Consider the following 24,994-nt stretch of genomic DNA (forward strand, 5'->3'; position numbering starts at 1 on the left):
GATATTTATCTTTATTTTACCTGCATTTCTGTTAATTTTAGTCCTATTTACACCTATGGGAGAAGAGGCAATAGTAGTGGAGTTGGAAAAACTACAGTAAGGAAGAGGCAATGTGGAGGCACCTATGGAGGAAGAGGCAATAGTAGTGGAGATGGAAAAACTACAGTAAGGAAGAGGTAATGTGGAGGCACCTATGGAGGAAGAGGCAATAGTAGTGGAGATGGAAAAACTAAAGTAAGGAAGAGGCAATGTGGAGGCACCTATGGAGGAAGAGGCAATAGTAGTGGAGATGGAAAAACTACAGTAAGGAAGAGGTAATGTGGAGGCACCTATGGAGGAAGAGGCAATAGTAGTGGAGTTGGAAAAACTACTGTAAAATAGAAATAGTTTCTTATGAGTTTTTGCTTCCTAGGTTGCTTTTTTCCTCATGCAAAGTAATTTAGCAAATTTTTCAGTCCACGAAATAAAGGACAAAATAGGTAACAGGCTAGACAGCATGTACATTTAAATAATAGACTCAGCCAGGCGAAGGAATCAATTCTGAAACGTGCGCTGGGGTGTGCGTGTCGTCTGTCATCTTGCAGACCTTAAAGGCATATTGCCCCCAAAATCCTTTTTTCCCCTATCTTTGCACATTGCACTTGGAGCGATACAGTATAGGTTTGCACTATCTGTTTTGACACTGCTGCACTTAGATTGTCACTATAATGGAGTGATTTCTATTGTTCCATTTAATTAATAATTAACTACTGCCCATTTACATATCATGTTACACTCAATTTTTGCATTGCTATAATTCACTTGTGGCTACCTAATTTATTTATTTTTGCACATTTTTATATATATAAATTATTTAATTTATATATTTTTAATATAAATGTTCTCTGTTTTCGCTCTTTTTTCTCCTTCTTTGGGGGATCTCTTATGCGATCACATATATATATATTTTAGATATTTTTTTATGTGATCTCTTTGGTCCGGCATCTGCTCCTTTGGTTTTACGTCTATTATATTATATTCATAATATATATTTTCTTATCATTTGATGTATGGTCCAGATACGTGCACATGCCTTTTACATATCCAGTACTACTGTTTGCCACTGTCTATTCAATAAAGGCAATTTTTTTATTGAACATATCTTGTCCGGTATTTTTATCAGTCTTTTTTGGGGATTTATTTTAGTAATTTAGCCATAAGTATTACTACAAAGCGCTAATATTTGGACTAGTCTGATTGGAAACTCGCCGCATCTATATTTTTGATGCCATGTTCATATGTTCAGTATTTGGTTGAGCAGTATTTCTAAGCTAAAATCAGGAGTGGCTCAAAAATGCAGAAGCGGTGACGTGTTTCTATTATACTTTTTCCTCTCTTGATTTTGGCTTACAAATACTGATATAAAATACTGACCAAATACTGGCATGTGACTATGACCTTGATCACCTTTTTCGAGTTAAAAGCAGCGCGCAAGGTTTAAACTCATGAGAGTCAACTAATCACGAGTGTGAAAAAGCAGGGCACTTCAAAATACAAGATCCAATAAGTGTCCTGCTATAAACTGTACACCGCGGCTGGAGTGGATATTTACAGCTGTGTAACCGAGCTGTGATATATAAAAAGCAACAGACACATGGGCTTGAGCATTGCAACCAAAAGCAATCAGTTGTCAGAAATGTTTTTTAAGGTTTATGGAGGTGGTAAAATGGGGAGAGGGACTTCAAACGGCACATTGAAAGAGCTGATTGGTGAGCGCTGGAAATACATAAAGTGTTCCCACATTGACTCTCAACATAAAGTCACAGTTACAAGGCAGGCCTGGCAAGCAGGTGGCTCAAGACTTACATGGCTTTCATATTGTTCTCAGGCAACAGTGGGATTTCCAAGACTTTGGTGTTGGAGATGATGGTTTCATGGCTTGTGGTGGATACGGTCTTGCCAGTGATGCGGTGGACTTGATAGAAGGCATGGGGTCGCAGCAGGCGATCATCTGCCGTGCCGATGAACAGCTGGATGGTAAGTGGCTCGCTTTCTAAATACCCGTGTAGCTGGCAAGAGAACAAAAAAAAAAAGGTTTAGGCATGAAAATATAAAAAAATAATCAAGACAGGTGCTGAGTGTTAGGCCATCACATTGCCCAGCAATATTGATGTAATAAAAAAGGTGTAAGTCAGAAAAATGTCTCATTATTCCAGTGACCTGAGGCGGTGGAGTTAGATGGAATCTTTATATGAACCGCTGCATGCTCTTAGTACAGTCTGAGACACACTCTTCATCTCTCCAGGGTTAGAGGAGCTCACATTTCAGATGATGGAAGCAGACACTGAGTAAATAGATCGGACTTTTTACAAACTGTAACTTATATCCAAAATGAATTCTACACATTTTATTTTACCGATAGTCAAACTATTCAATACCAAGCTGCTAAAATAAAAAAACAAATTTAGAACTGTAACACATTTTCTGTGTTAAAACCGGTACAATTCAAGTTAGACCAAAATATATATCCAAATATTCTTGTCTAACTGCACAGTGATGTACGTGCCAGCATAGGTGATGTAAAGTGATCGTACGTGGACCACTTGGTGGATGTGGCTGATATTGTGTTTAGTCTTAGGCCATGTCCACACTGCATCTTTTCCCAATGTTTTCTTAGTGGTGCCAAGCGCTCAAAAATCACTCAAAAGGATGGATATTTCCATTGCAAAGGAAAAACGACTTGCTGTTAATGTGTTCAGGCTTTTAAGCATCTTTTAACCACTTTAGGCTTTCAAGATTACCAAGTGTTTAAAAGAAGTGACCTGTCCTTTCTTCAGGTGTTTTCTGCTAGGAAACGTGAGTGTTTTATTCATAGATTATGGATTTCAAAATTCAACAGAACAACGCCAACAAAAAGACATCAAAAGAACCACTGAAAAATATTGAAAAATATTAACAAAAAATGCCAGTGGAAAAAATGGCAACAAAGATCTTAAGGAACTGACCAAAAACACTCATGCTTACCAAGCACTGAGAAAACGGCAGGAAAAAGGAGCAATTCTGCTTAAAAATGGACTCTTGACTGCCCAAACAAGACACAGCATGAAAATATCCTTTACGCATTTTCTTCAAACATTATGGGGAGCCCAATCTTCTTTTTTTTTGTAATTACTATAGAAAAGATTAAAAAAAAAAAAAAAAAAACACAATCCCTTTCCACATTTTTCCTTCCAGCACTCTGTGCTGTAGAAGTAAATGACATGGAGCTGTATTTAAAGGGAATCCATCAGCAGGTTTTTGCTGCCCCATTAGAGAGAAGCATGATACTTTGGCAGAGACCCAGATTCCAGTCCCGGATCACTTAATAGGCTGTTTGCTGCAGTTTTGATAAAGTCCCTGTTTTATCTGCTGTAGATCTACCAGTCTCTGTATGATGAGCTCTGTATAGCCTGCTCACACCACTGATTGGCAGCTTGACAATCAGTGGTAGGGGCAGGTTATGCAGAGCTCATAAATATGGAGGACTACATGGCAGCATGTTTATTAGTGATATTCTCCTACTGATAAAACAGTGATTTTATCAAAACTCAAGTAAGTGACATATCACTGTAACTAGGGTCTCTGCCCCTACATCATAATGCTTTCAGAATAGGTGGCAAAAACCTGGTGACAGTTTCCTTTTAAAATATTGATATCCAGGTATCTTTATGAATCCTAAATCACATTGTTTGTGAGCAATTCACTTAAGTCTAACTAAAACTCATTTAAGGCTAAATAAGCACTATGACTTCTAACCTCAATACAATTGATGTCCCTGAGGAAGTGTGGATGGAACGTACGTCGGGGCAGAGGGACAAAGGTCTGTTCCAGCCACCCTACATAACCAGTAAGTTGCTCATATTGAGCCTTATACTATATTGCATCTTTCCACAATACCTTCAGGTAATGCAGCTTGTATTCACTTTATAAAGCGGGTGTGACTTTTTTACCTTCCAATTGTTCAGTTGGTATGTTAGCATCCTCTCATCCTGACTACTATTATATATGGGACACATTCACATGGACTAATTTACTCCTTTTTGGCATGCACAGGCACTTTTTCCTATACTACCTTAATAAAGGTGTTCAGAAATTCCACTATGGAAATACAATAATCTGAAGTCATGCACAAGCACTTTAGGCTTACACTCTGTATGTAATGACTCTATATAATATATGAGTTACACTTTTTGTACTGAAGAACTGAAATAAATGAACTGATATTCTAATTTTGTGAGAAGCACCTGCATATCATAGCTGGCATCATCTGCCTGTTGAGGGAGCTCAGCTCTTTAACCTCCTGGGGTTAAAGATCCATCCAGGTACCATAAGTAGTAGAGACGAGAACGAGTCCAGTGCCGCCCCAAGCTGGCTTTTCCCAGCCCCGCTCCAGGTTACTGACAAGTCTTTCCTGATGAACACACATGGGAGAAACCTGTCAATCAATTAACGCAGTGCAGAGAGAAGGCAGCCAGCGCGTTTCAGAGAAAAACATAATCCATAATCATGCGGCCAGGCTCTGATTCATGGTACCTGCTATTTGAGCAGCATGAATCAAGTGACAGGTTAGCGTGAGATTTTAGTTTACATTTATTAATTGTAGCTTTTCTATTTTTTCAAAACAGTTACAGCAAGTGTCATAATTAAAGAAGACTGCATTATGCTGTAGTATTTTTAGTATGTTCGTTATTTTTACATGTTGACAATGTAGTAACTATCATTGAGTCTGAAGCCTGGTGTGGAAAACGGGACAATAACTGGGCGGATTTGCAAACTCAACTAGAATATCAGCAAAGGATGTTGTTTTGCTCTCCTAAGAGATTAATTTGTGTCTCCCTGAAGGAAAATCCTTTAGTACCTGAGCAGGGCATTTTCCACCCCTACGAGGATGCGCTGGTGAACAGGCACAGTTGTTTATACAGATGACGCTACTGAATAAAACTGTGTAAAGCTGTTAAAGAAGCTACTTATCACACGTACCCATGAAAACAAGAAATGTTGTAGAAAAGTGTAAATGTATAAATGTACAATTCAATTTTATTTTTGTTTTCTAGTTTACATTAAAGGGGTTGTCCCATTTCAGCTAATGTTCATTTTCTACGCAGCATCCGCAAGTCCACTGGAGAGTCTCTGCCGCTGCTCCCAGGGGTTCAGAATTGGATGCGGCATTGAAGTCATATCAATATCGTGGCAGCCAATCAGAGTGCTCTGTAGCACTGAGCAGGGCGCTCGATCTACACTGGCACTAATTCGTTGCCACACTGTTGTCAGGCACCTGGAATAGCGGTGATAACTTGCCAGTGGCCACAAGATTGATGAGTACAGCACATGTGTATATATATACATATATATATATATATATATATATATATATATATATATATATATATATATATATATATGTATATATATATATATATATATATATATATATATATATATATATATATACTGCTCAAAAAAATAAAGGGAACACTTAAACAACAGAATATAACTCCAAGTGAATCAAACTTCTGTCGAATCAAAATGTCCACTTAGGAAGCAACAATGTTTGACAATCAATTTCATATGCTGTTGTGCAAATGGAATAGACAACAGATTAAAATTATTGCCAATTATCATAACACACTCAATAAAGGAGTGGTTTTGCAGGTGGGGACCACAGTCCACATCTCAGTACCAATGCTTTCTGGCTGATGTTTTGGTCACTTTTGAATGTTGGTTGTGCTTTCACACTCCTGGTAGCATAAGACGGACTCTACAACCCACGCAAGTGGCTCAAGTAATGCAGCTCATCCAAGATGGAACATCAATGCGAGCTGTGGCAAGAAGGTTTGCTGTGTCTGTCAGCGTAGTGTCCAAAGGCTGGAGGCGTTACCAGGAGACAGGCCAGTACACCAGAAGACGTGGAGGGGGCCGTAGGAGGGCAACAACCCAGCAGCAGGACCATTACCTCAGCCTTTGTGCAAGGAAGAACAGAAGGAGCACTGCCAGCGCCCTGCAAAATGACCTCCAGCAGGCCACAAATGTGCATGTGTCTGCACAATTGGTTAGAAACCGACTCCATGAGGATGGTCTGAGTGCCCGATGTCCACAGATGGGGGTTGTGCTGACAGCGCAGCACCGTGCAGGACCCTTTCATTTGCCACAGAAGACCAGGATTGGCAAATTTGCCACTGACTCCCTGTGCTCTTCACAGATGAAAGCAGATTCACACTGAGCACATGTGACAGACATGACAGAATCTGGAGATGCCAGGGAGAGCGATATGTTGCCTGCAACATCGTTCAGCATTACCAGTTTGGCAGTGGATCAATAATGGTGTGGGGTGGCATTTCTTTGGAGGGCCGCACAGCCCTCCATGTGCTCGCCAGAGGTAGCCTGACTGCCATTAGGTACCGAGATGAGATCCTCAGACTCCTTGTGAAACCATATGCTGGTGCAATTGGCCCTGGGTTTCTCCTAATGCAGGACAATGCCAGACCTCATGTGGCTAGAGTGTGTCAGCAGTTCCTGCAAGATGAAGGCATTGAAGCTATGGACTGGCCCACCCTTTATCTAGACCTGAATCCGATTGAACACATCTGGGACATCATGTCTCGCACAAACCACCAACGTCACGTTGCACCACAGACTGTAAAGGAGTTGGCGGATGCTTTAGTCCAGGTCTGGTAGGAGAACCCTCAGGAGACCATTCTCCACCTCATCAGGAGCATGCCCAGGCATTGTAGGGAGGTCATACATGCACGTGGAGGCCACACACACTACTGAGCATCATTTCCTTGTCTTGAGGCATTTCCACTGAAGTTGGATCAGCCTGTAACTTCATTTTCCACTTTGATTTTGAGCATCATTCCAACTCCAGACCTCCGTGGGATATTAGTTGTGATTTCCATTGATAATTTTTAGGGTTTTTTGCTCTCAACACATTCCACTATGTAATGAATGAAGATTTACAACTGGAATATTTCATTCAATGATATCTAGGATGTGGTAATTTAGTGTTCCCTTTATTTTTGGAGCAGTGTGTATATATATATGTATATATATATATATATATGTGTATATATATATATATATATATATATATATATATATATATATATATATCCACCCACTGTAATGCTGCATTTGCTTTTTGTAATTCGGCCCATTTTCCTCCTGAAACTTGACAATAACTAAAAACATCCAGTAAGGCTCGGCGTTCCCACGTGGGTTGTAATCATACTCTTCTAATGACCATGACACAAAACAAGGATTTTCTTTCTGTCCCGTGAACAAAGAACAGCTTGCTAGAAAACACAAAGATTCAAAGGCAGTCTCTGATTGCTGCGTCTACAAAGGATCCATTTGTCTCATTTTCCTTGTGGAAGTTTCTAACTGCGCCATGTTGCATGCTCATAGTAAAGAGGCATGACGGAATGCAAACAACATGACAAGACACATGTATGATAGTATGTGGCATCTTCCCTTACAACTTCTCTCTGGAATGCTGGTTTATATGTATTTTTTTAGGTTCTACATGATAACAGCTTGACTGATGATATTGCTCTAGCGGCAAGCAGGAGTTCTCGTTGCCAGATTATTAATGATATCATTCATGCTTCCAAACAAGTAGCAAAACAGGGAGGCAAGCCAAAGAACGCACGAGAGTGAGAATACACTACTTAACTGAATCACGGAGCAGAATTAGACTTAATGATTTTTTGTTACTCTGTTACTATGCTGGATGGGAATAGCGTACAATTGGGCACTGATCATTAGACAGCTCATATGTCATCTGTTTCATGTAGTATGAGTTTAGTGATCGTTGGACTCCTGTCCAGTAAAAGCATTAGCCATCGTCATTGTACCTAAGCCCGGAGGCTGCATTGTGAACGTACAATAATGTGAGCTGTGATAATTGGATCTGACGTATATGACATGCAGCATTTCACCCTATTAACACTGAACCAACAGCTGGTTGGAGTGTGATGGTGTCGGGATATTTGGTGCCTAAGATCTAGACAAGTTGTTATCATTGAAGAAGTTATTAATTCTTCATGTGCAATGTATACACAGCATCCAAGACCGCTAAGGAACAGCTATGTGAACCGCTAAGCAAACTGGCCTACTCCAATTCTTGACTTGCACCCAATAGAAAGGCTATGTCAGGACCTCAAACAAGGATATATGCAAGAAAACTCACCAATATGTCTGAATTAAAGAAGTGCTACATAGATGAGTGGGATAACATTCTTCTACCATTCAGCTACAGTACTCACATTCATTATTAGGAAACTATCTGAACAGTTAAAATGTTGATAAAACCGCAAAGAAAACGAGAACAGCAGCAGAAATCCCCCTGCCTCATATGGTATATGAATATTATATTCAAAAAGACTTTATCTTCTTTTTTTATTTGTGTATTTCAGAATAATTAATAGTGTCTTTAATGCAAACAGATTTCTCTAATACGTGTTGGAAGCAAACAGCCTTCCATGCCAGGATACTAAACTTAGAATGGAGGCCAGATGTTTTATTACAGCCAGACATATAAAAATGTATCACTTGCCTCATGTTGTATACCCAGCACTTGGCAGGTAAGCTAAAAATAATGGTGCGTCTGGTTGTCGGCTGAGCCAAAGGATCCAGAACCAGGCCTTCTCCGCATCTGTGTAAATCGGAGAGGTCTGCTGCACGTGCTCTTCTGTATGGTTTTCATATGGATCCCTTTCACTTGTAGCAACAATAAATGAACTAAAGTGATAAAATGGCGTGTCCTTTGTGCCGAGGACATCTGTTCTTTGTTCATTTTGGTTTATTATAAGGTATTTTTTTTACATGCTCACACAAAAATAGTTCACACCTCTTCAAAACATATGATGTGCAAGGGTGGCTGTCGGCATGATAGGGGTTACACAATGACTGCATGCTGACTTATTGAAAACAGAGGTGGCACCTAGTCTTCTTTACCGAGCAGAAGACAAGATGGCTCTATTCTTCTCAGTGCAAAACATCTGTATATTCTGATCAGGAAAAAAACCTGTTTGAATATTCATACTAACAAGAGCACGGCAGGTGGGTAGCTTACAGATGTATATGTGGAAATAGACTTAGTAGTTTATGGGACTTTCCGAGACTCGTGGTTTTTCTAGGCCACATCATGCTCGGCAGGGGCGAACATTCTATTAGTAAAGCCTGCGCAGCCACACTGGGGCCGAAGAGGTAAAGGGTCCTGCTTCCAATTCCAAAGCGGCATCCAGCTTCTTTCACAGGCACATAAAGGGGTGCATCGTGATGAGGTTTTGGACTGCAAAGGGCCCACATACTCATCTTGCATTGGTGTCTGTCTCCTTCCCTGATGCATGGTCTCTTTTTCTCGTGATCATGTCACCAACACCAATAATGTCAAGTGATTAAAGTTAAAGCCAGCGCTTTATGTCAGTCTGAAGACCTTTTTCTCATAGCACACATTCTATGGGCAACTTTGCTTTACCTATGACAAACACACTGGAGGGATGCTCAAGCAAGGAAAAGTCACATGCATGATGTCCAACACTTGAGTGAACATGCCACTAAAAGAGAGAACCGAGCATTGACTTCCTCTTCTGCTGGTGTATTGTACATACCACTAGGATATAGAGTGAAAAAAACAATTAGTCCAACACATTCTCTTTAATTAAGATGGTATGTGCCTGGTACTAATACTCTGATTTCACTTTATCACCCATCATCAGAATAGTTATAATGATAATCTCTTCTGTTACAGCTACTTTAGAGCCCAAGCAATGATATGGACAAGGAAATAAAGAGTTTACAGTTTACAAATCGGACAATAATTTTATCCTGCCCTATGTCAGGGTTTTTCTTCTTAAATTGTACAATATGGGTTATTATGACCATCTCTTATTGGTTGTATACAAGTACCGTATTTGAATGTATAGCCAGAAATATGTAGCTATATTCTATGCCACTGATTACATGATATTCTTTATCTTGTTTATATTTGTATTAAATAAACAATGTTGCATGCAGTTTACAATAATGCTTGGGCAGTGGATGCCTGGTGTGTCTCAGCCAAACCTAAACCCTCTAGGTGTAACTAAAGTCTATGGCCATTTTGGTGATCAGATTGGCATATTTTCCCACTGTGTATGCTGAAAGAGCACAAGTTTATGAAGGTGTCACTTATCTGCTTCCTCCATACAATGTCGGACTGGGGAGCCAAGGGCCCACCAGGAACCAACTCCAGGGCCCCACTTTTCAGCGACTGTTAAATGAATAAGATGCTGCCTGTGTCTGTACATAGCAATTCAAGTGTGTTGTCCCAAGTACTGCTCATATAAGAGGGTAGTGGCCTATTCTTTCACAGGGGCCCACCGTAGGATTCTCCTCTTCTTCTGTGGGCCAGTCCAAGCCTGCCTCCATATACTAACCCTCCTGTCACATCCCCTAATATTTGCTGAGTATGGTCTTTCTGGAGCTCCAGCCTCCATACTCAGAAACAGAGAATTCAGATACTGACTGTTAGGGCTAGCGGGACGCACCAAATAATTAGAGAAAAGGAATAAGGTGCGTACGCAGCCCGGAGTCCACCGTGCACAGATGGAACTTGCTGCTAAGCAATGACAGACTATATGGCGGTACAATGAAGATACACACACGGTTAGCTTCACCCTGTGTGAAAGAAGCGAACCCTGTTGCGTCACAGGGCCGCAATACCGCACGTTAACAGAAATAATAATTAAATAGCACGAGAGTGCATGCGATACCGCACTGGCGGACGCCACTAACCACCCAGACTTGGGTTTGGAAAGCGCGGTGATAGCGCACGGCGCCGCACTGGCGGTCACAGTAATAGACGCTGTTTGTGTACCAGTGTTGGTAACAAGTCGGGCGCTAGATTACAATCATCCTCCTTACGCGAGCATTCAAACACAAGGGAGGGGATGATTAAAGAGCGACTTTCACTCACAACACACACACAAACAAGAGTATACTAGCAGCGTGGCCGTGCGGCCATGCGGACCTTTAATAGCTGCAGCAAGTTCAGGACCATCCTAGAGGACCAATGAGAACTGCTACAGTAACTGAGCAACTTCAGGACCTTCCTAGAGGACCAATAGGAGCTACTGCAGTACCTGAGCATGTGACCCCAGACCTCCACTGAGAGGTCTTCCTTTGGGCATGCTCAGAAGGAGAAAAGCAGGACTTAGTCCCAGAGACGTCTGCTCGCCGCTGATGAGTACAGGCTGCAATGACAGAGCCTGGAAAGACAGCAGTAACCCTTTGCACAGAATCAGAGTGAGCAAGACGCTGGGACCGACGTCTCCGCTGAGCAGGCTCCACTGCGGCTGATGCAGAATGAGAGACCGCAGCAGATATGGTTCGAGATTCCCCCTGTGCAGAGGTGGGAACTCGACACCTAACACTGACTTTTACACATGTATTTCTCTATCTGTGTAGAAGACGACTGAACACTTACACAAGAATATATTGTATTGTAGTATATCATTAGGTCTATTTTCTCAAACTTAATCATATGTATTGTACAATACAACATATAAAGGACCTTTTAATAACAATCCTGAGTGCCTTGAACTGCCAATGGCCAATCGTTTCACCATCTGTCTATGAGCCTGGCATGCAAAGCATAATTATCAGTATGTAATAAGTTGCAACATTTGCAAAATATCAAAAGCCAAATGAAATGTTATGGTATCAGGAAGAAACCTCACCCTACATTTTTATTGTATGGGGTTTCAAGACAAGTGTCTTATAAAAATAGCAGGAAAAAGAAAAACCTGCCAGTGATTCCACTGAACCACCATCAGCATGCACATAGAGAACGTATGTCTATAAGACAAGACATCCCATCCATTAAATGTAATATTATATATACGAGGAGACAGTTTGCCGCTATCTCTTCTATGTGTTACGCTAATGACACTATTACGTCCAACCTTGATATACCTTACTCTGCCACTCAGCTAAATGACAGTAAAACTAAAGAGCTCCGCCACCTGGAATATCCAACGTGTTAATGTACATATCTGTAGAAATAAACGAGAGGCAGGAACACAGGAAGACAACTGGCCTGAGCCCAACTGTCCAACATACGGCTTCCAGCTGATGAAATCATTGACTTGAATGTAATCTTTTTCAGGCTGAATATGTGTGAATGTATTATTTGGCAAGTGCTGGCCATGTGCATATTGCAATAAGCCGTGTAGAGTTGCTGGTAAAAAAAAGTGCCAGCCGTTTATGATTGAGCTATAAAATGTCTGCTTTGTGGTATGTTTGCCTGGCTTCATTACATATAATAATTGCATCCTGGCTCACAGATGTGTGTTAATGTCTTTTTTTTTGCACCTTAGATACATTTTACGAACACATGGACAATAGACACAGGCTTTTTTCAGGTAACGTGTACAGATGCGAATGCCAAAGAAATATAGGTGGGGTACGGAGACAGCAATTTGTGCATTACCCATACATAAATTATACGTAATGGATAATGAAAACATGGAGGAACTGACACTAATTTGGAAGGTTTTCTTTCGGTCTATTGCTTCGACTTCCTCCTGATTCACAGCTAAAAAAATATTCTTGAGTTGTGATTAAACTTTCTCCTTGACCCTATGGTGTAATTATGGTGTAACACAGAGCAGTAGTTGTATAAAGCTCATTTTCCTGTCTTAGTAGATTTCTAAGAAGTCGAGGATCCTACGCATGAAGCGGATACACTCTATATGAGAAATCTGATACTCAATATTAGAGAAATGGCATAAAGTCATATATACGATTCATGGGGATCCAAGTTCTTTTTGAGCACTATCTTCTTTAATTCGACCTTCCCTGGCAGTAGAAACCTATCACACCTCAAAAGCTGCTCATCATTTTCTGCAAAACATTCTTTAGATTCCTTGCCTTCCGGGAAGCAGGAGTCCAGAAATGCCTTATAAATAGGCTTTTGATTTCTTGCAATTCTCTTTATTATGTACACTAATCAAATAAGGCATTTACATTTAGTTCTCCTTTTGCACTTAAAACATAAAAGGGATAAGTGTATAATTTACATGCTGTCGGCACCGTGCGGAGTAGAAGTCTTGGCACATGTTCTTATGATTGTGTAATTTTGGCTTGTCTACATATCAGAAATGAATATATTACATTTATGCTAAACGCCTTGCCAGCCTCTAATTTCTTTCATCTTTGTTTGGACAGGAACATATTCTGATACATATACTTTTTAACAGATTCTGACTCAAAACATTTCCTGTTCTTCACGTTTAAACCTCAAAGAATGTGTAAGTTGCAAAGTGTGCTTGCAGCCCACGCAGAATACAGGATTTTTTTTCTAGGTGTGCAATAGATGATACATTTATCTTGTTTTTATTAAAAAGTTAGGCAGGCACAGAACACTTGGAGAACAGTAATAATAATTATGGGATGATGAGTGGTGTAAACTTGCTTTCGTTACACAATATTTAGTGTGGAAGAACAGAATCTGAACTCTACCGCTTGAAAGTAATAGCAAGTGAACAAGAGAATGGTGACTTTCATAGCTGAACAAGCGTTTTCTTCATAATAACACAGGATACTGAATATAACTAGTGGGGATGTTGTGTGGGCATAGTGGTGGATGTAAAATATTCCAACACCAAGAGATAACTTTGTATGCACTTTACGTTAAGCTAATTTGCAGCTAACGAGAACCTGTCATCAGATCATAAGTGTGCAATTTTTGCTCATATTTCTGCTGCTGCCCTGAGAATGACATATTTTTATATGCCATATAGTTCCAAAGATATGTTAAATGATATTTCATTTCTAGTTTTCATAGTCTTTACCAAGGACGCATGGATCGCAGGGTAGTTTTGCAATATGATACTGTAAGACACACCCCCTTATAAAAACTATAAAATCACACTGAATAAAAAATATCTCTGGAGCCATATGGCGGTTTAAAAAAAACAAATAGTACTCAGCGGAGAAGCAGGAATACAATGGGAGCAAAACCTGCTCACTTTTGATCTAGTGACAATGTATTTTATTGTAGCCTACATGACGCATTCAATAGATTCAGTTAAAGAAGCTCTTCCATCAAAACTTTTATTTTCTTAATTTATTTCAGTCATCATATTACATAGCACTGTGCACTTACAATTGCTTATTTTGCCTTTCTAACCAGTTCTAACCAGTTCAGTTCTTCTCTTTTCCTTTAAGTCTATGACATCACATGATTAAAAACTGACTTTCTGAAACCATCTAAGCTCTATGTAGAATCAGGAGGGCAATTTTCCCTGCATGACTCATGAGTCAATGCAAAAGTCCCTGACAGGGGGAGGCAGAAACAGCTGGGTTAGGAGTTGAAGAGGGGGGGTAAGTCATGCAAGGAAATGAGACTTCCTGTTTCTACATAGAAGAACAAACAGCCAAAATGTGCTACCTCAAATTTAATTAACTTTATATCCTGCATAAAGTGTATATATTTTGTAGGATTTTTAGGGCAGCACGGTGACTCAATGGTTAGTACTGCAGCCTTGCAGCGCTGGGGTCCTGGGTTCAAATCCAACTAAGGACATCTGCAAGGAAGTTTCTATGTTCTCCCCTTGTTTCCGTGGGTCTCCTCTGGGTTCCCCGATTTCCCCCCACACTCCAAAGACATACTGATAGGGAAATTATATTGTGAGCCCCAATGGGGACAGCGATGATAATGTCTGTAAAGCGCTGTGGAATTAATGGTGCTATATGAGTAAAATAAAAAATAGTAGGATCACACCCTACTGTATACGTACAAAGGGTTTGGCAAAAGTCCCCATAAAACTAGAAAAACCTATCCATAAAGGACAAATAGCCATAAATAAATTATAGAAATACTTTATTAGGTTGTTCTATTACTAAAAGGTTAAAAAAACAGGGTGGGTCCACAGGACAAAGGAGGGCAACAAAAGCAGCAGGAGGAGATAAGGTAATATAGGACACATACAAAGGTATTTGCATAAATATCAAATGACATATCAGCTAAAATAATACATCAACGTGAGTCAGTAAAGCTATACTATATCATCATGTGTCAGAGCCACCGAGGCAAGAAAGAGAGGACTGATAAGTATTACCCATGTGGTTCTCCTCCTGCTGGAATGGCACCAGAGCCCAAAACGGTTCTGCGCTAGCCTTCATCAGGATGACATGTCAGGACCTGGTGCCATTTTTGTGGGATCCGCCTATTCTTTAACCTTTTACTAATACAATAACCTAATAAAACATTTCTATAATTTATTTATTTGTCCTGTTAATACATACAGCAGAAAAGGAAAAAAGAGAATATTTACCTGGATAGAAAGGCAAAATGATCAATTGGAAGTACACCGTGCTGTATAATATGACGATTGCAATATATTAAGAGTATAAAAACGTAGATGGGAGGAGTGCTTCTCTAATGAACTGAATGGCATGGCAGCATGGAAGAAAAGCATCATGCTAGTCACTATTGGCTTGTACACTGTGCTGGACGTCACTGCACATAATGCACAGATACCGTTTTATCTACCGTATATACTCGAGTATAAGCCGAGATTTTCAGCCCAAATTTTTGGGCTGAAAGTGCCCCTCTCGGCTTATACTCGAGTCATGATCGGTGGTGGGGTCGGCGGGTGAGCACTGTCATATACTCACCTAGTCCCGGCGATCCTGTCGCTCCCCCTGCCTGTCCCACTGTCTTCGGTGCTGCAGCCTCTTCCCCTGAGCGGTCACGTGGGACCGCTCATTAGAGAAATGAATAGGCTGCTCCACCTCCCATAGGGGCGGAGCCGCCTATTCATTTCTCTAATGAAGCGGTGCCGGTGACCGCTGATAGAGAAAGAGGCTGTGGCACCGAAGACAGGCAGGGGGAAGGAGCGGGACGCCGGGAGCAGGTAAGTATCGCATATTCACCTGTCCTTGTTCCACACGCCGGGCGCTGTCTCCATCTTCCCGGCGTCTCTCTCTCTCCGCACTGACTGTGCAGGTCAGAGGGCGCGATGACGCATATAGTGTGCGCGCCGCCCTCTGCCTGATCAGTCAGTGCGGAGAGACGCCGGGAAGATGGCGCCGAGGAGCTGCAAGCAAGACAGGTGAGTATGTTTTTTTGTTTTTTTTTATTGCAGCAGCAGCAACAGCTATGGGGCAATAATGGACGGTGCAGAGCACTATATGGCACAGCTATGGGGCAATGGTGCAGAGCACTATATGGCACAGCTATGGGGAAATGGTGCAGAGCACTATATGGCACAGCTATGGGGCAACGGTGCAGAGCACTATATGGCACAGCTATGGGGCAATGGTGCAGAGCACTATATGGCACAGCTATGGGGAAATGGTGCAGAGCACTATATGGCACAGCTATGGGGCAATGGTGCAGAGCACTATATGGCACAGCTATGGGGCAATGGTGCAGAGCACTATATGGCACAGCTATGGGGCAACGGTGCAGAGCACTATATGGCACAGCTATGGGGCAACGGTGCAGAGCATTATATATATGGCACAGCTATGGGGCAACGGTGCAGAGCACTATATGGCACAGCTATGGGGCAACGGTGCAGAGCATTATATATATGGCACAGCTATGGGGCAACGGTGCAGAGCATTGTATATATGGCACAGCTTTATGTGGAGTATCTATGGGGCAATGGTGCAGAGCATTGTATATATGGCACAGCTTTATGTGGAGCATCTATGGGGCCATAATGAATGGTGCAGAGCATTATATGTGGCACAGCTTTATGTGGAGCATCTATGGGGCCATAATGAACGGTATGGAGTATCTATTTTTAATTTTGAAATTCACCGGTACCTGCTGCATTTTCCACCCTAGGCTTATACTCGAGTCAATAAGTTTTCCCAGTTTTTTGTGGCAAAATTAGGGGGGTCGGCTTATACTCGGGTCGGCTTATACTCGAGTATATACGGTATGTTATATTTCAGGAATATATACTCTAGTAATGTCTACATAAACTTCATTAAATGATTAGACAATTCCACTGAATACTGAAGCTGCCCTACCCCAGACTTTGTCTCACTTTTTACTGTTTTGCATGATTAATGAGTGAGTCTCTTAGGGTAAACCAACAATATTGCTATGATAGAAATGACAGCGTCCCTAGCTTGTAGGATATTAACGGGAACATGACAGCTGATACATGCTACCTGCTGCACGGGTAGCATGTATCAGACACTGGCTGTAAGATTACAGACAGGTATCTTTGACTCTGAAACGCCGCAACATTTCAGAGAAAAGCATTCTTCAAAAGCCTATGGAGACTAGTTAAAAAGGCTGGTCCCTAGCGGCTCTCCCCGCCTACTGCCAATGACGGACAGGTTTCTCCTTATAAAAAAGAGAAAAAAGTGATCAGCACTCACCATTCCTGATGCTATAAAAAGTCTTTATTAGGACATGGACACGGACAGGGAGAGCATGGTGTCCAGGGATGACAGCTGTTTCGCGCTACATGCGCTTCCACAGATCCCGATCTGGGATCTGTGGAAGCGCATGTAGCGCGAAATAGCTGTCATCCCTGGACACCATGCTCTCCCTGTCCGTGTCCATGTCCTAATAAAGACTTTTTATAGCATCAGGAATGGTGAGTGCTGATCACTTTTTTCTCTTTTTTATATTATTACCTCTTTTTGGTTGAGCACCCCATACGCCCATGCACTGAGTAGGGGGTATAGGAGCTGGTACAGCGTATTGTAGCACGCTAATAGGTGATCGCATGGGACAGCAGTGCGAGTATATTATCTTTTGTTTAGGTTTCTCCTTATACATGCTTGCAAAGAGAGACCTATCACTCCAGGGTAGAAGGCAGAGAGAAGCCACTGGGGATCAGCCTTCTCAACTGGTCTCCTGTGCGGCTCGGTCCTCGCCAGCATTTAAGCTATGTATTTCTCAGAAACGAGTCAAATATACATAGTAGAATCATAAAGCTGATGTCGGATGCATGCTGTCCGCGTATCAGATGTTAGGTTCCATTTAAATTCAGTCTCTTTCTGTATGCTAAATCTCTAGCAGCCAGGGATCTATATGTCAACTGCACACCTTACATTTCTCAGAAGATTTTTCTATCTTTAATTTGGCTGACAACAAGTAAGAATATTTTATACAAAAGTAAAACAATATCCCCAAAAGTGGAGACGCTCCTGTAAGCCCACTAAATTATTGTAACTCGGTGAAAGTGCATTTTGTCATCCTCTACACATTGTGGCTTGTCATCCACATTTCTGACTAAATTCCAGGATAAACAGAGCCTCCCATGACATGGATACCTGCACAATGGGGTGTCCACCAGTTGATGCCTTCACCGCCCCACGGCTTCCTTCCGTCTCATAATGAGCTCTGTGATGAGATTTGGGCTGCACTTCAATGCGAAGTTCATAAGGTCCTGACTGCGACGGCAGATGCCAATCAAGGGCAGGCAGAGAAGGGCTGTAATGGAAAAGAACAGCTATTTAACAGCTATTAAATATTAACACAGAGTGTATTATCCCACACCACAGGAATTTGGCACTATTACTTTAGAGACCATGATTAGCGGTCTATCCTTCACTATCTTACATTTAAAATTTCATCAATAGGTCTAATGCCATGACATAAGTAATTTAGAAGCCCGTGAAGTGGCCAAAACCTCTTCCGCCTTCATGAAGATGAATGGCCATGGACGATACACTCGCAACCAGCCTGCTTATGTCAGTGGAAATTGTGTGTACTTTGCCTCTTTTTCCATGAATCTAACTGCTTTTAATTGTCTTCAGAGAGCGTATTAATAAATAAGCAAGCAGATGATGGAGAAATACTATATTAACAGGAAATAGTTATCTATCTGGTTATAGGTGGTCACAGTGGTGCTCTCTATGGTGCCTACAAAGTCCTTTACAAGACACCATCGTAAAAGTAACAGTCAAGAACAAAAATTATCTACCCAAAGAAATCAAGGGTCCTGTTATACTGGCAGATAAACTGCCCACACTGGGCACCAAATGTATATACTGTATACCAAGTTGCTTTGCTACATGCGGCTCCCAGAAGGTCTACAAATGTCTCACAGTTTCCAAGATGTCTGCTTGCATTCGTTCAATAGTGACTTTCATGGCTTTCTTGGAGAAGACAGAAATTTGCCTTAGCCATTTTACATATACAGTAGATGTTCGGCTCATTACAATACAGTCTCTGCCAATACGACTGAGAGGAATGAAAACAGAGTATAAAAAAAAACAGGGCAACTTTTCATCCTACTAGAAAGAACTTATTCGCTGAAACCATGATATCCCGTAAAATACTACTACAGAAGAATATTCCTGGAAATATACAGCATGCCACGGAACATGTTATGTATGAACGATGTACAAAGGTAAGAGAAAGGTCTCGTATAATGGAAGAATGTCTGTATACGGTACATTAAAAAGGCTTCATACTACAGAGCAATACAACTACTTTATCATGTGAATCAGTCCTTAAACAAGAGTATAGGATTAGCTGTAATACATATCAACTGCTACATCACCTCAGGACTGTGAAGGGCACATGCATAGGAATAATTCCCCACATGTCTACAGTCAAATGTTCCATAGATTTAAAGGGGTTTTCCACTTTAAGGAGAGTGAACCTTAAATGCTGTAAAATACCTAAAATAACAAACAGACTACCGTAGGTACTCACCCTCTCTAGGTTTCCCATAGCTGCATGGCTATTAGTGTTTTGGCTGCAGTGGTGACATCATATCAACAGCGCACATTACCACTGTAGCTAATGACTGAGCTCAGTGACTCTGCTGAGGTAGACGGCACAATCCACTGATCTCAGTGATTCTCCTGAGGTAGATGGCACAATCCACTGATCTCAGTGACTCTCCTGAGGTAGATGGCACAATCCACTGAGCTCAGTGACTCTGCTGAGGTAAATGGCACAATCCACTGAGCTCAGTGACTCTGCTGAGGTAGACGGCACAATCCACTGATCTCAGTGACTCTCCTGAGGTAGACGGCATAATCCACTGAGCTCAGTGACTCTCCTGAGGTAGACAGCACAATCCTCTGAGCTCGGTGACTCTGTTGAGGTAGACAGCACAATCCACTGAGCTCAGCAACTCTGCTGAGGTAGATGGCACAATCCACTGAGCTAAGCGACTCTGTTGAGGTAGATGGCACAATCCACTGAGCTCAGTGACTCTGCTGAGTTAGATGGCACAATCCAGAGCTCAGTGACTCTGCTGAGGTAGACTGCACAATCCACTGAGCTCAGTGACTCTACTGAGGTAGACAGCACAATCTACTGAGCTCAGAGACTCTGCTAAGGTAGTCAGTACAATCCACTGATCTCAGTGACTCTGCTGAGGTAGATGGCGCAATCCACGAAGTGTCAATGTGGCATCACTGCTACAGCCAAATACCGAGACCCAAGGAGCAGCGGGAAGTCAGCGCTGGAGCTCAGGAGAGGAAATCCTTTTCTGTTTTGTAATTTTAGGTATTTTACAATGTTTGGTACCTACTTTCCTGAAAGTGGAAAACCCCCTTATGGTGGTAAATTAAATAAGATTTGTTAGCTTTCTTTACATTCTAGTAAAACTTTGCATTTAGCAAAATATAATGACTCTGGAGCATTTTTACTTATAACTCAATATTGCACTGTTCCTCTTGGGGTTACCAGTTGGATGGTGGGGTGTCCCTACAGTCTGGCATTGTCCAATCTGCTGTAAATGTATAGAGACATGACTCTATGACAAGGAGATAGGTAATACCTTTTTTGACAATTTATTAAAAGCAAGTTGTCAATTTAATCCTAAATCTAAAGAAATAACAGAATAACTGCACAAATCGGAGTTAAGACTCTTTGAATCTAAAAGAATTTATGATTCATTCATTTTTTCAATAATGGATCATTTTACACACCTAGACTGCTAGTCACAATTTAGTCATGTGGTCAGAAAACAAAAAATATGTAAGAGAGAAAAAAAAGTCTGATCAACAAATGATATAACCCATCATTACAGCGGATGTTACTAAAACATCTGTTCAATAGATTGTATGCTTCTTCCTAAAAGATTATATTACAATAAACAGGACCAAGGAAAGACAGAGAGTTGTAAAAATAGTACATACATATTCCAGAGGGTTATCTCTTTTACTATCTTATATTTATTACTTATTCACTGAATTTGTATAATTCAATCCCACGTATTCAATCCTAAGGGATAAGGGGTTGATATGGCAAGAGAGCTCAAGAATGGCCTCCGTAAATGCCATTGATTTAGTCTGTAAGATCCCGTTGGAGGTGAAGTCTAATAGGCAACTTGTCTGTCTAATAATAATGCACTATCCTACATACGTTGTACAGTATATCAATGCGATCAAAGGATCACATGTTCAAGTCCCCTTGTGAGACTAATAAGTGTTGTACAAAATAAAAATGTAAAATAAAAATAAAACATTTTAAGTGTAAATAATTATCTAACAAAATAAAAAATTCCAGTTTTTAATAAAAAAAATGTATGATTTGCAAAAGACAGCAGAAACAATATATACTCATAACAACCAGTACAAAAAAATGTTATTATTTATCCTGCACGGTAAAGAACATCAGAAAAATATGAAAGCAATGCCAGAATTGCCATTTTTGCTCATCTGGCCTCACAAATATATCAAAACTGATCAAAAAATCAAATGGATCCTCAAGTGATAGCAATAAAAACTATAGGTGTCTTCTGCAAAAAATAAGCCTTCATGCAGCTCTGTACTCCAAAAATTTTAAAAGTTACATATTTATGACAGGTTAAAAAAGTTGTTTTTTTTAAACTGATTTTTTATGTGCAAAAGTTGTATACCACAGTAATCATACCAACTTGCAAAAATAAGTGAACATGTCAATTATACTGCACAGTGAACCCAATAAAAAATAAAATTAAAAAACAATTTCAGATGTTTGCTTTTCACAGAATCATAGAATGGTAGAGTTGGAAGGGACCTCAAGGGTCATCATGTCTAACCCCCTGCTCAATTCAGGATTCACTAAACCATCTCAGACTCTGTCCAGCCTCTGTTTGAAGACTTCCATTGAAGGAGAACTCACCACCTTTCAAGGCAGCCTGTTCCACTCACTGATCACCCACACTGTCAAAAAGTTTTTTCTAATATCTAATCTGTGTCTTCTCCCTTTCAGTTTTATTCCACTGCTTCACGTGTGTCCATGTGCAAATGAGAATAATGATCCCTCTACACTGTGACATCCCTTCAGATATTTGTAGACCTCTATTAAGTCTCCTTTTAGCCTTCTTTTTTGCAAGCTAAATATTCCAAGATCTTTTAATCGTTACTTTTTTGCTTCCTGCCAAAAAATGAGTTGAAAAGTTATGAGAAAGTCAAATGTATCAAAACATAGCACCAATTAAAAAAATAGTTCCACAAAAAAATAATCCCTCACACAAATTCGTCTACAGAAAAATAAAAAGTTTTGGATATCAGAACATAGTGACAAAAAATAGATTTTTATAAATTACCAAAATGTATTGGATTAATCATATTGATCTGCAGAATAAAGACAACATGACAACTACTGGTATATCTAAAAGTGAATGTTGCCTTTTTTTTAATAAATAACAAATTTAGAATTGATATTTATATAATATACATATAACATAATATTTGTAAGAAGAATGTCGTAAATGTTAACATGCAAGAAAAAAATACAGCCAAAATTAAGTTTTTTTATATTCCTTGCAAAAAAGTAAGAAGTTTATTCGTAATTTACATGTACCTCAAAATGATTCCACTGACCAATACAACTAATCCCGAAAAAAGCAATTCCTCAAATGACTATGTCTCCAAAAATAATAAAAAAGTAATGCCTCCTGGAAAGTAACAATAAAAAAGTAGAACAAAAATGACTTCTCATAATGGCCAAAACTGGCTGGACACCAAGGGATCTTGCTATATTACTGAAGATAAGAAGCCAAACCAAGAAGCCCTATTTCCAGACACATGTTTCAGGGTTTTTGCCCATTATGAGTGCAAAGCCAATTGGGTCAAAATTATCTGAGCACACAAGTCTCCAAGGATGCTCAAACTTTTGCATTGGCACATTTTCCTTATTGTAATTTTTAAAATGTAATAATCACTGTAAATATATTTTCTTATACCTAAAATACAAAGAACATGTGGTTAACTTTAGGCCCTTTAGACATCACTTCATATTCAACTTATATATACTCGTTGCCAGTTATCATGAACTAATGATTGCAGTTGTTGCTGCTAAGGGTGGCCCAACCAGTTGTTGGGTTTAGAGGGCAATCACTTTTTCACACAGGGCTCTGAAGGTTTGGATTTCTTTTCTCATAATAAAGTAATAATAAAGACCTTCATTTTTAAACTCCATGTTGTGTTTACGTGTGTTAGCTTTGTCTAATATCTAAATTTGCTTGGTGATCTGAAACATTTACGTGTGACAAACATGCAAAAGAATAGGAAATCAGAAAGGGGCAAACACTTTTTCACACAACTGTAGATAGATAGATAGATAGATAGATAGATAGATAGATAGATAGATAGATAGATAGATAGATAGTTTTATTTATTTATTTATCGCCTCAAATTTTACAAATTGTAGTGAAAATCCATTATAGGTAACAGAAGGAAGTAAGGTCACAGCCGAATTTTAAAACAATATAGAGAGATCACTCCATTAAGTCATCTCTGACCCTGGTGACGTATCGAGTCTATTTAAAATAACGCTATACATGAGTATGCTGATAGACTTTCATGGTGGAAGGAAGTTTATCTAAAAAAAATGAGATTAACAAAATAGCTCATATTTCTATCTTGTATTGGCTTTCAGCAGGCCGGAGCAAAAGTTACTGAGGTCAGATGGAAACATATTGAATGGGAGCAGGAAACATATTGTGACCAAACAGTGGAAACCTGTGCGATCAAAATCTGAATTAAACCCATTCCACTAAAGCACGCCGCTGCTCGAATTTTCCTAGAAAACAAACATGTAAACGATCTGAAGCATCCTGTCTGTCAAGCGATATCTAATCTTTCATTGAGCTAATGTTAAGAGTCAACATAAAAAAGCTTTAAGGGGACAGTCCCATGTATAGTATACACCCAATCAAAGAAGTTAGGGCTCATTCCCATTTGCGATGAAATCAGAAGAATGCAATCCGATAAAAAAAAAATCGGATTGCATTTGGACTAATGTTATTAGATCATTGTGTATTCATCTGCGATTTTTTTCCAGCTCGGATCGGATCACGATCAGTAGTCAATGGGTGCGAGAAAAAAAAAAATTCGCACAGCACTCGGACCATGCGAATGCTGTCCGATTTTTACACACCGAACGCATTTGAAAAGCCAGCAATTCATGTGCTGCGTACAGTAATATCACAGCGTAACAGGTTACAAAAGAGTAGAATAGATATATACACATGGAATACATAGATATATAGATGTCAGTGACACATATACTGTATATATATATATATATAGAGAGAGAGAGAGAGAGAGAGAGAGAGAGAGAGAGAGTATATTACATAGATAGAATAAAAGCTGGCAATACTGCCACGTACAGTAATATCACAAAGTGACAGGTTACAATAGAATAGAGATATACACATAGGAAAGATAGATATATAGATGTCAGTGACACACACACACATACCGTATATACTCGAGTATAAGCCGAGATTTTCAGCCCATTTTTTGGGGCTGAAAGTCCCCCTCTTGGCTTATACTCGAGTCATACCCAGGGGTCGGCAGGGGAGGGGGAGCGGCAGCTGTCTAATTATACTCACCTGCTCCTGGCGCAGTCCCTGCACATCCCTGGCTTCCCCGGCGCCGGCAGCTTCTTTCTGTAGTGAGCGGTCACATGGTACCGCTCATTACAGTAATGAATATGCGGCTGCACCTCCCATAGCGGTGGAGCCGCATATTCATTACTGTAATGAGTGGTAACGGTGACCGC

The 24,994-nt window shown here is 40.3% G+C and overlaps 1 protein-coding gene across 8 annotated transcripts in view; it reads right to left on the reverse strand.

Moving 5' to 3' along the window:
- NFATC1 (nuclear factor of activated T cells 1) overlaps positions 1-24,994 on the reverse strand; it is a 243,498-nt gene that overhangs the window by 161,680 nt on the left and 56,824 nt on the right. For all 8 annotated transcript variants that reach the window (XM_077270055.1, XM_077270056.1, XM_077270057.1 and 5 more), the window contains exons 3-4: positions 18,310-18,469; positions 1,846-2,048 (exon numbers count right to left, since the gene is read on the reverse strand). In XM_077270055.1, the coding sequence (XP_077126170.1) occupies positions 1,846-2,048; positions 18,310-18,469 (363 nt within the window). The remainder of the gene's footprint in view (positions 1-1,845; positions 2,049-18,309; positions 18,470-24,994) is intronic.

The sequence above is a fragment of the Ranitomeya variabilis genome, chromosome 6 (genome assembly GCF_051348905.1).
Source record: "Ranitomeya variabilis isolate aRanVar5 chromosome 6, aRanVar5.hap1, whole genome shotgun sequence".
Classification (NCBI taxonomy): domain Eukaryota; kingdom Metazoa; phylum Chordata; class Amphibia; order Anura; family Dendrobatidae; genus Ranitomeya; species Ranitomeya variabilis.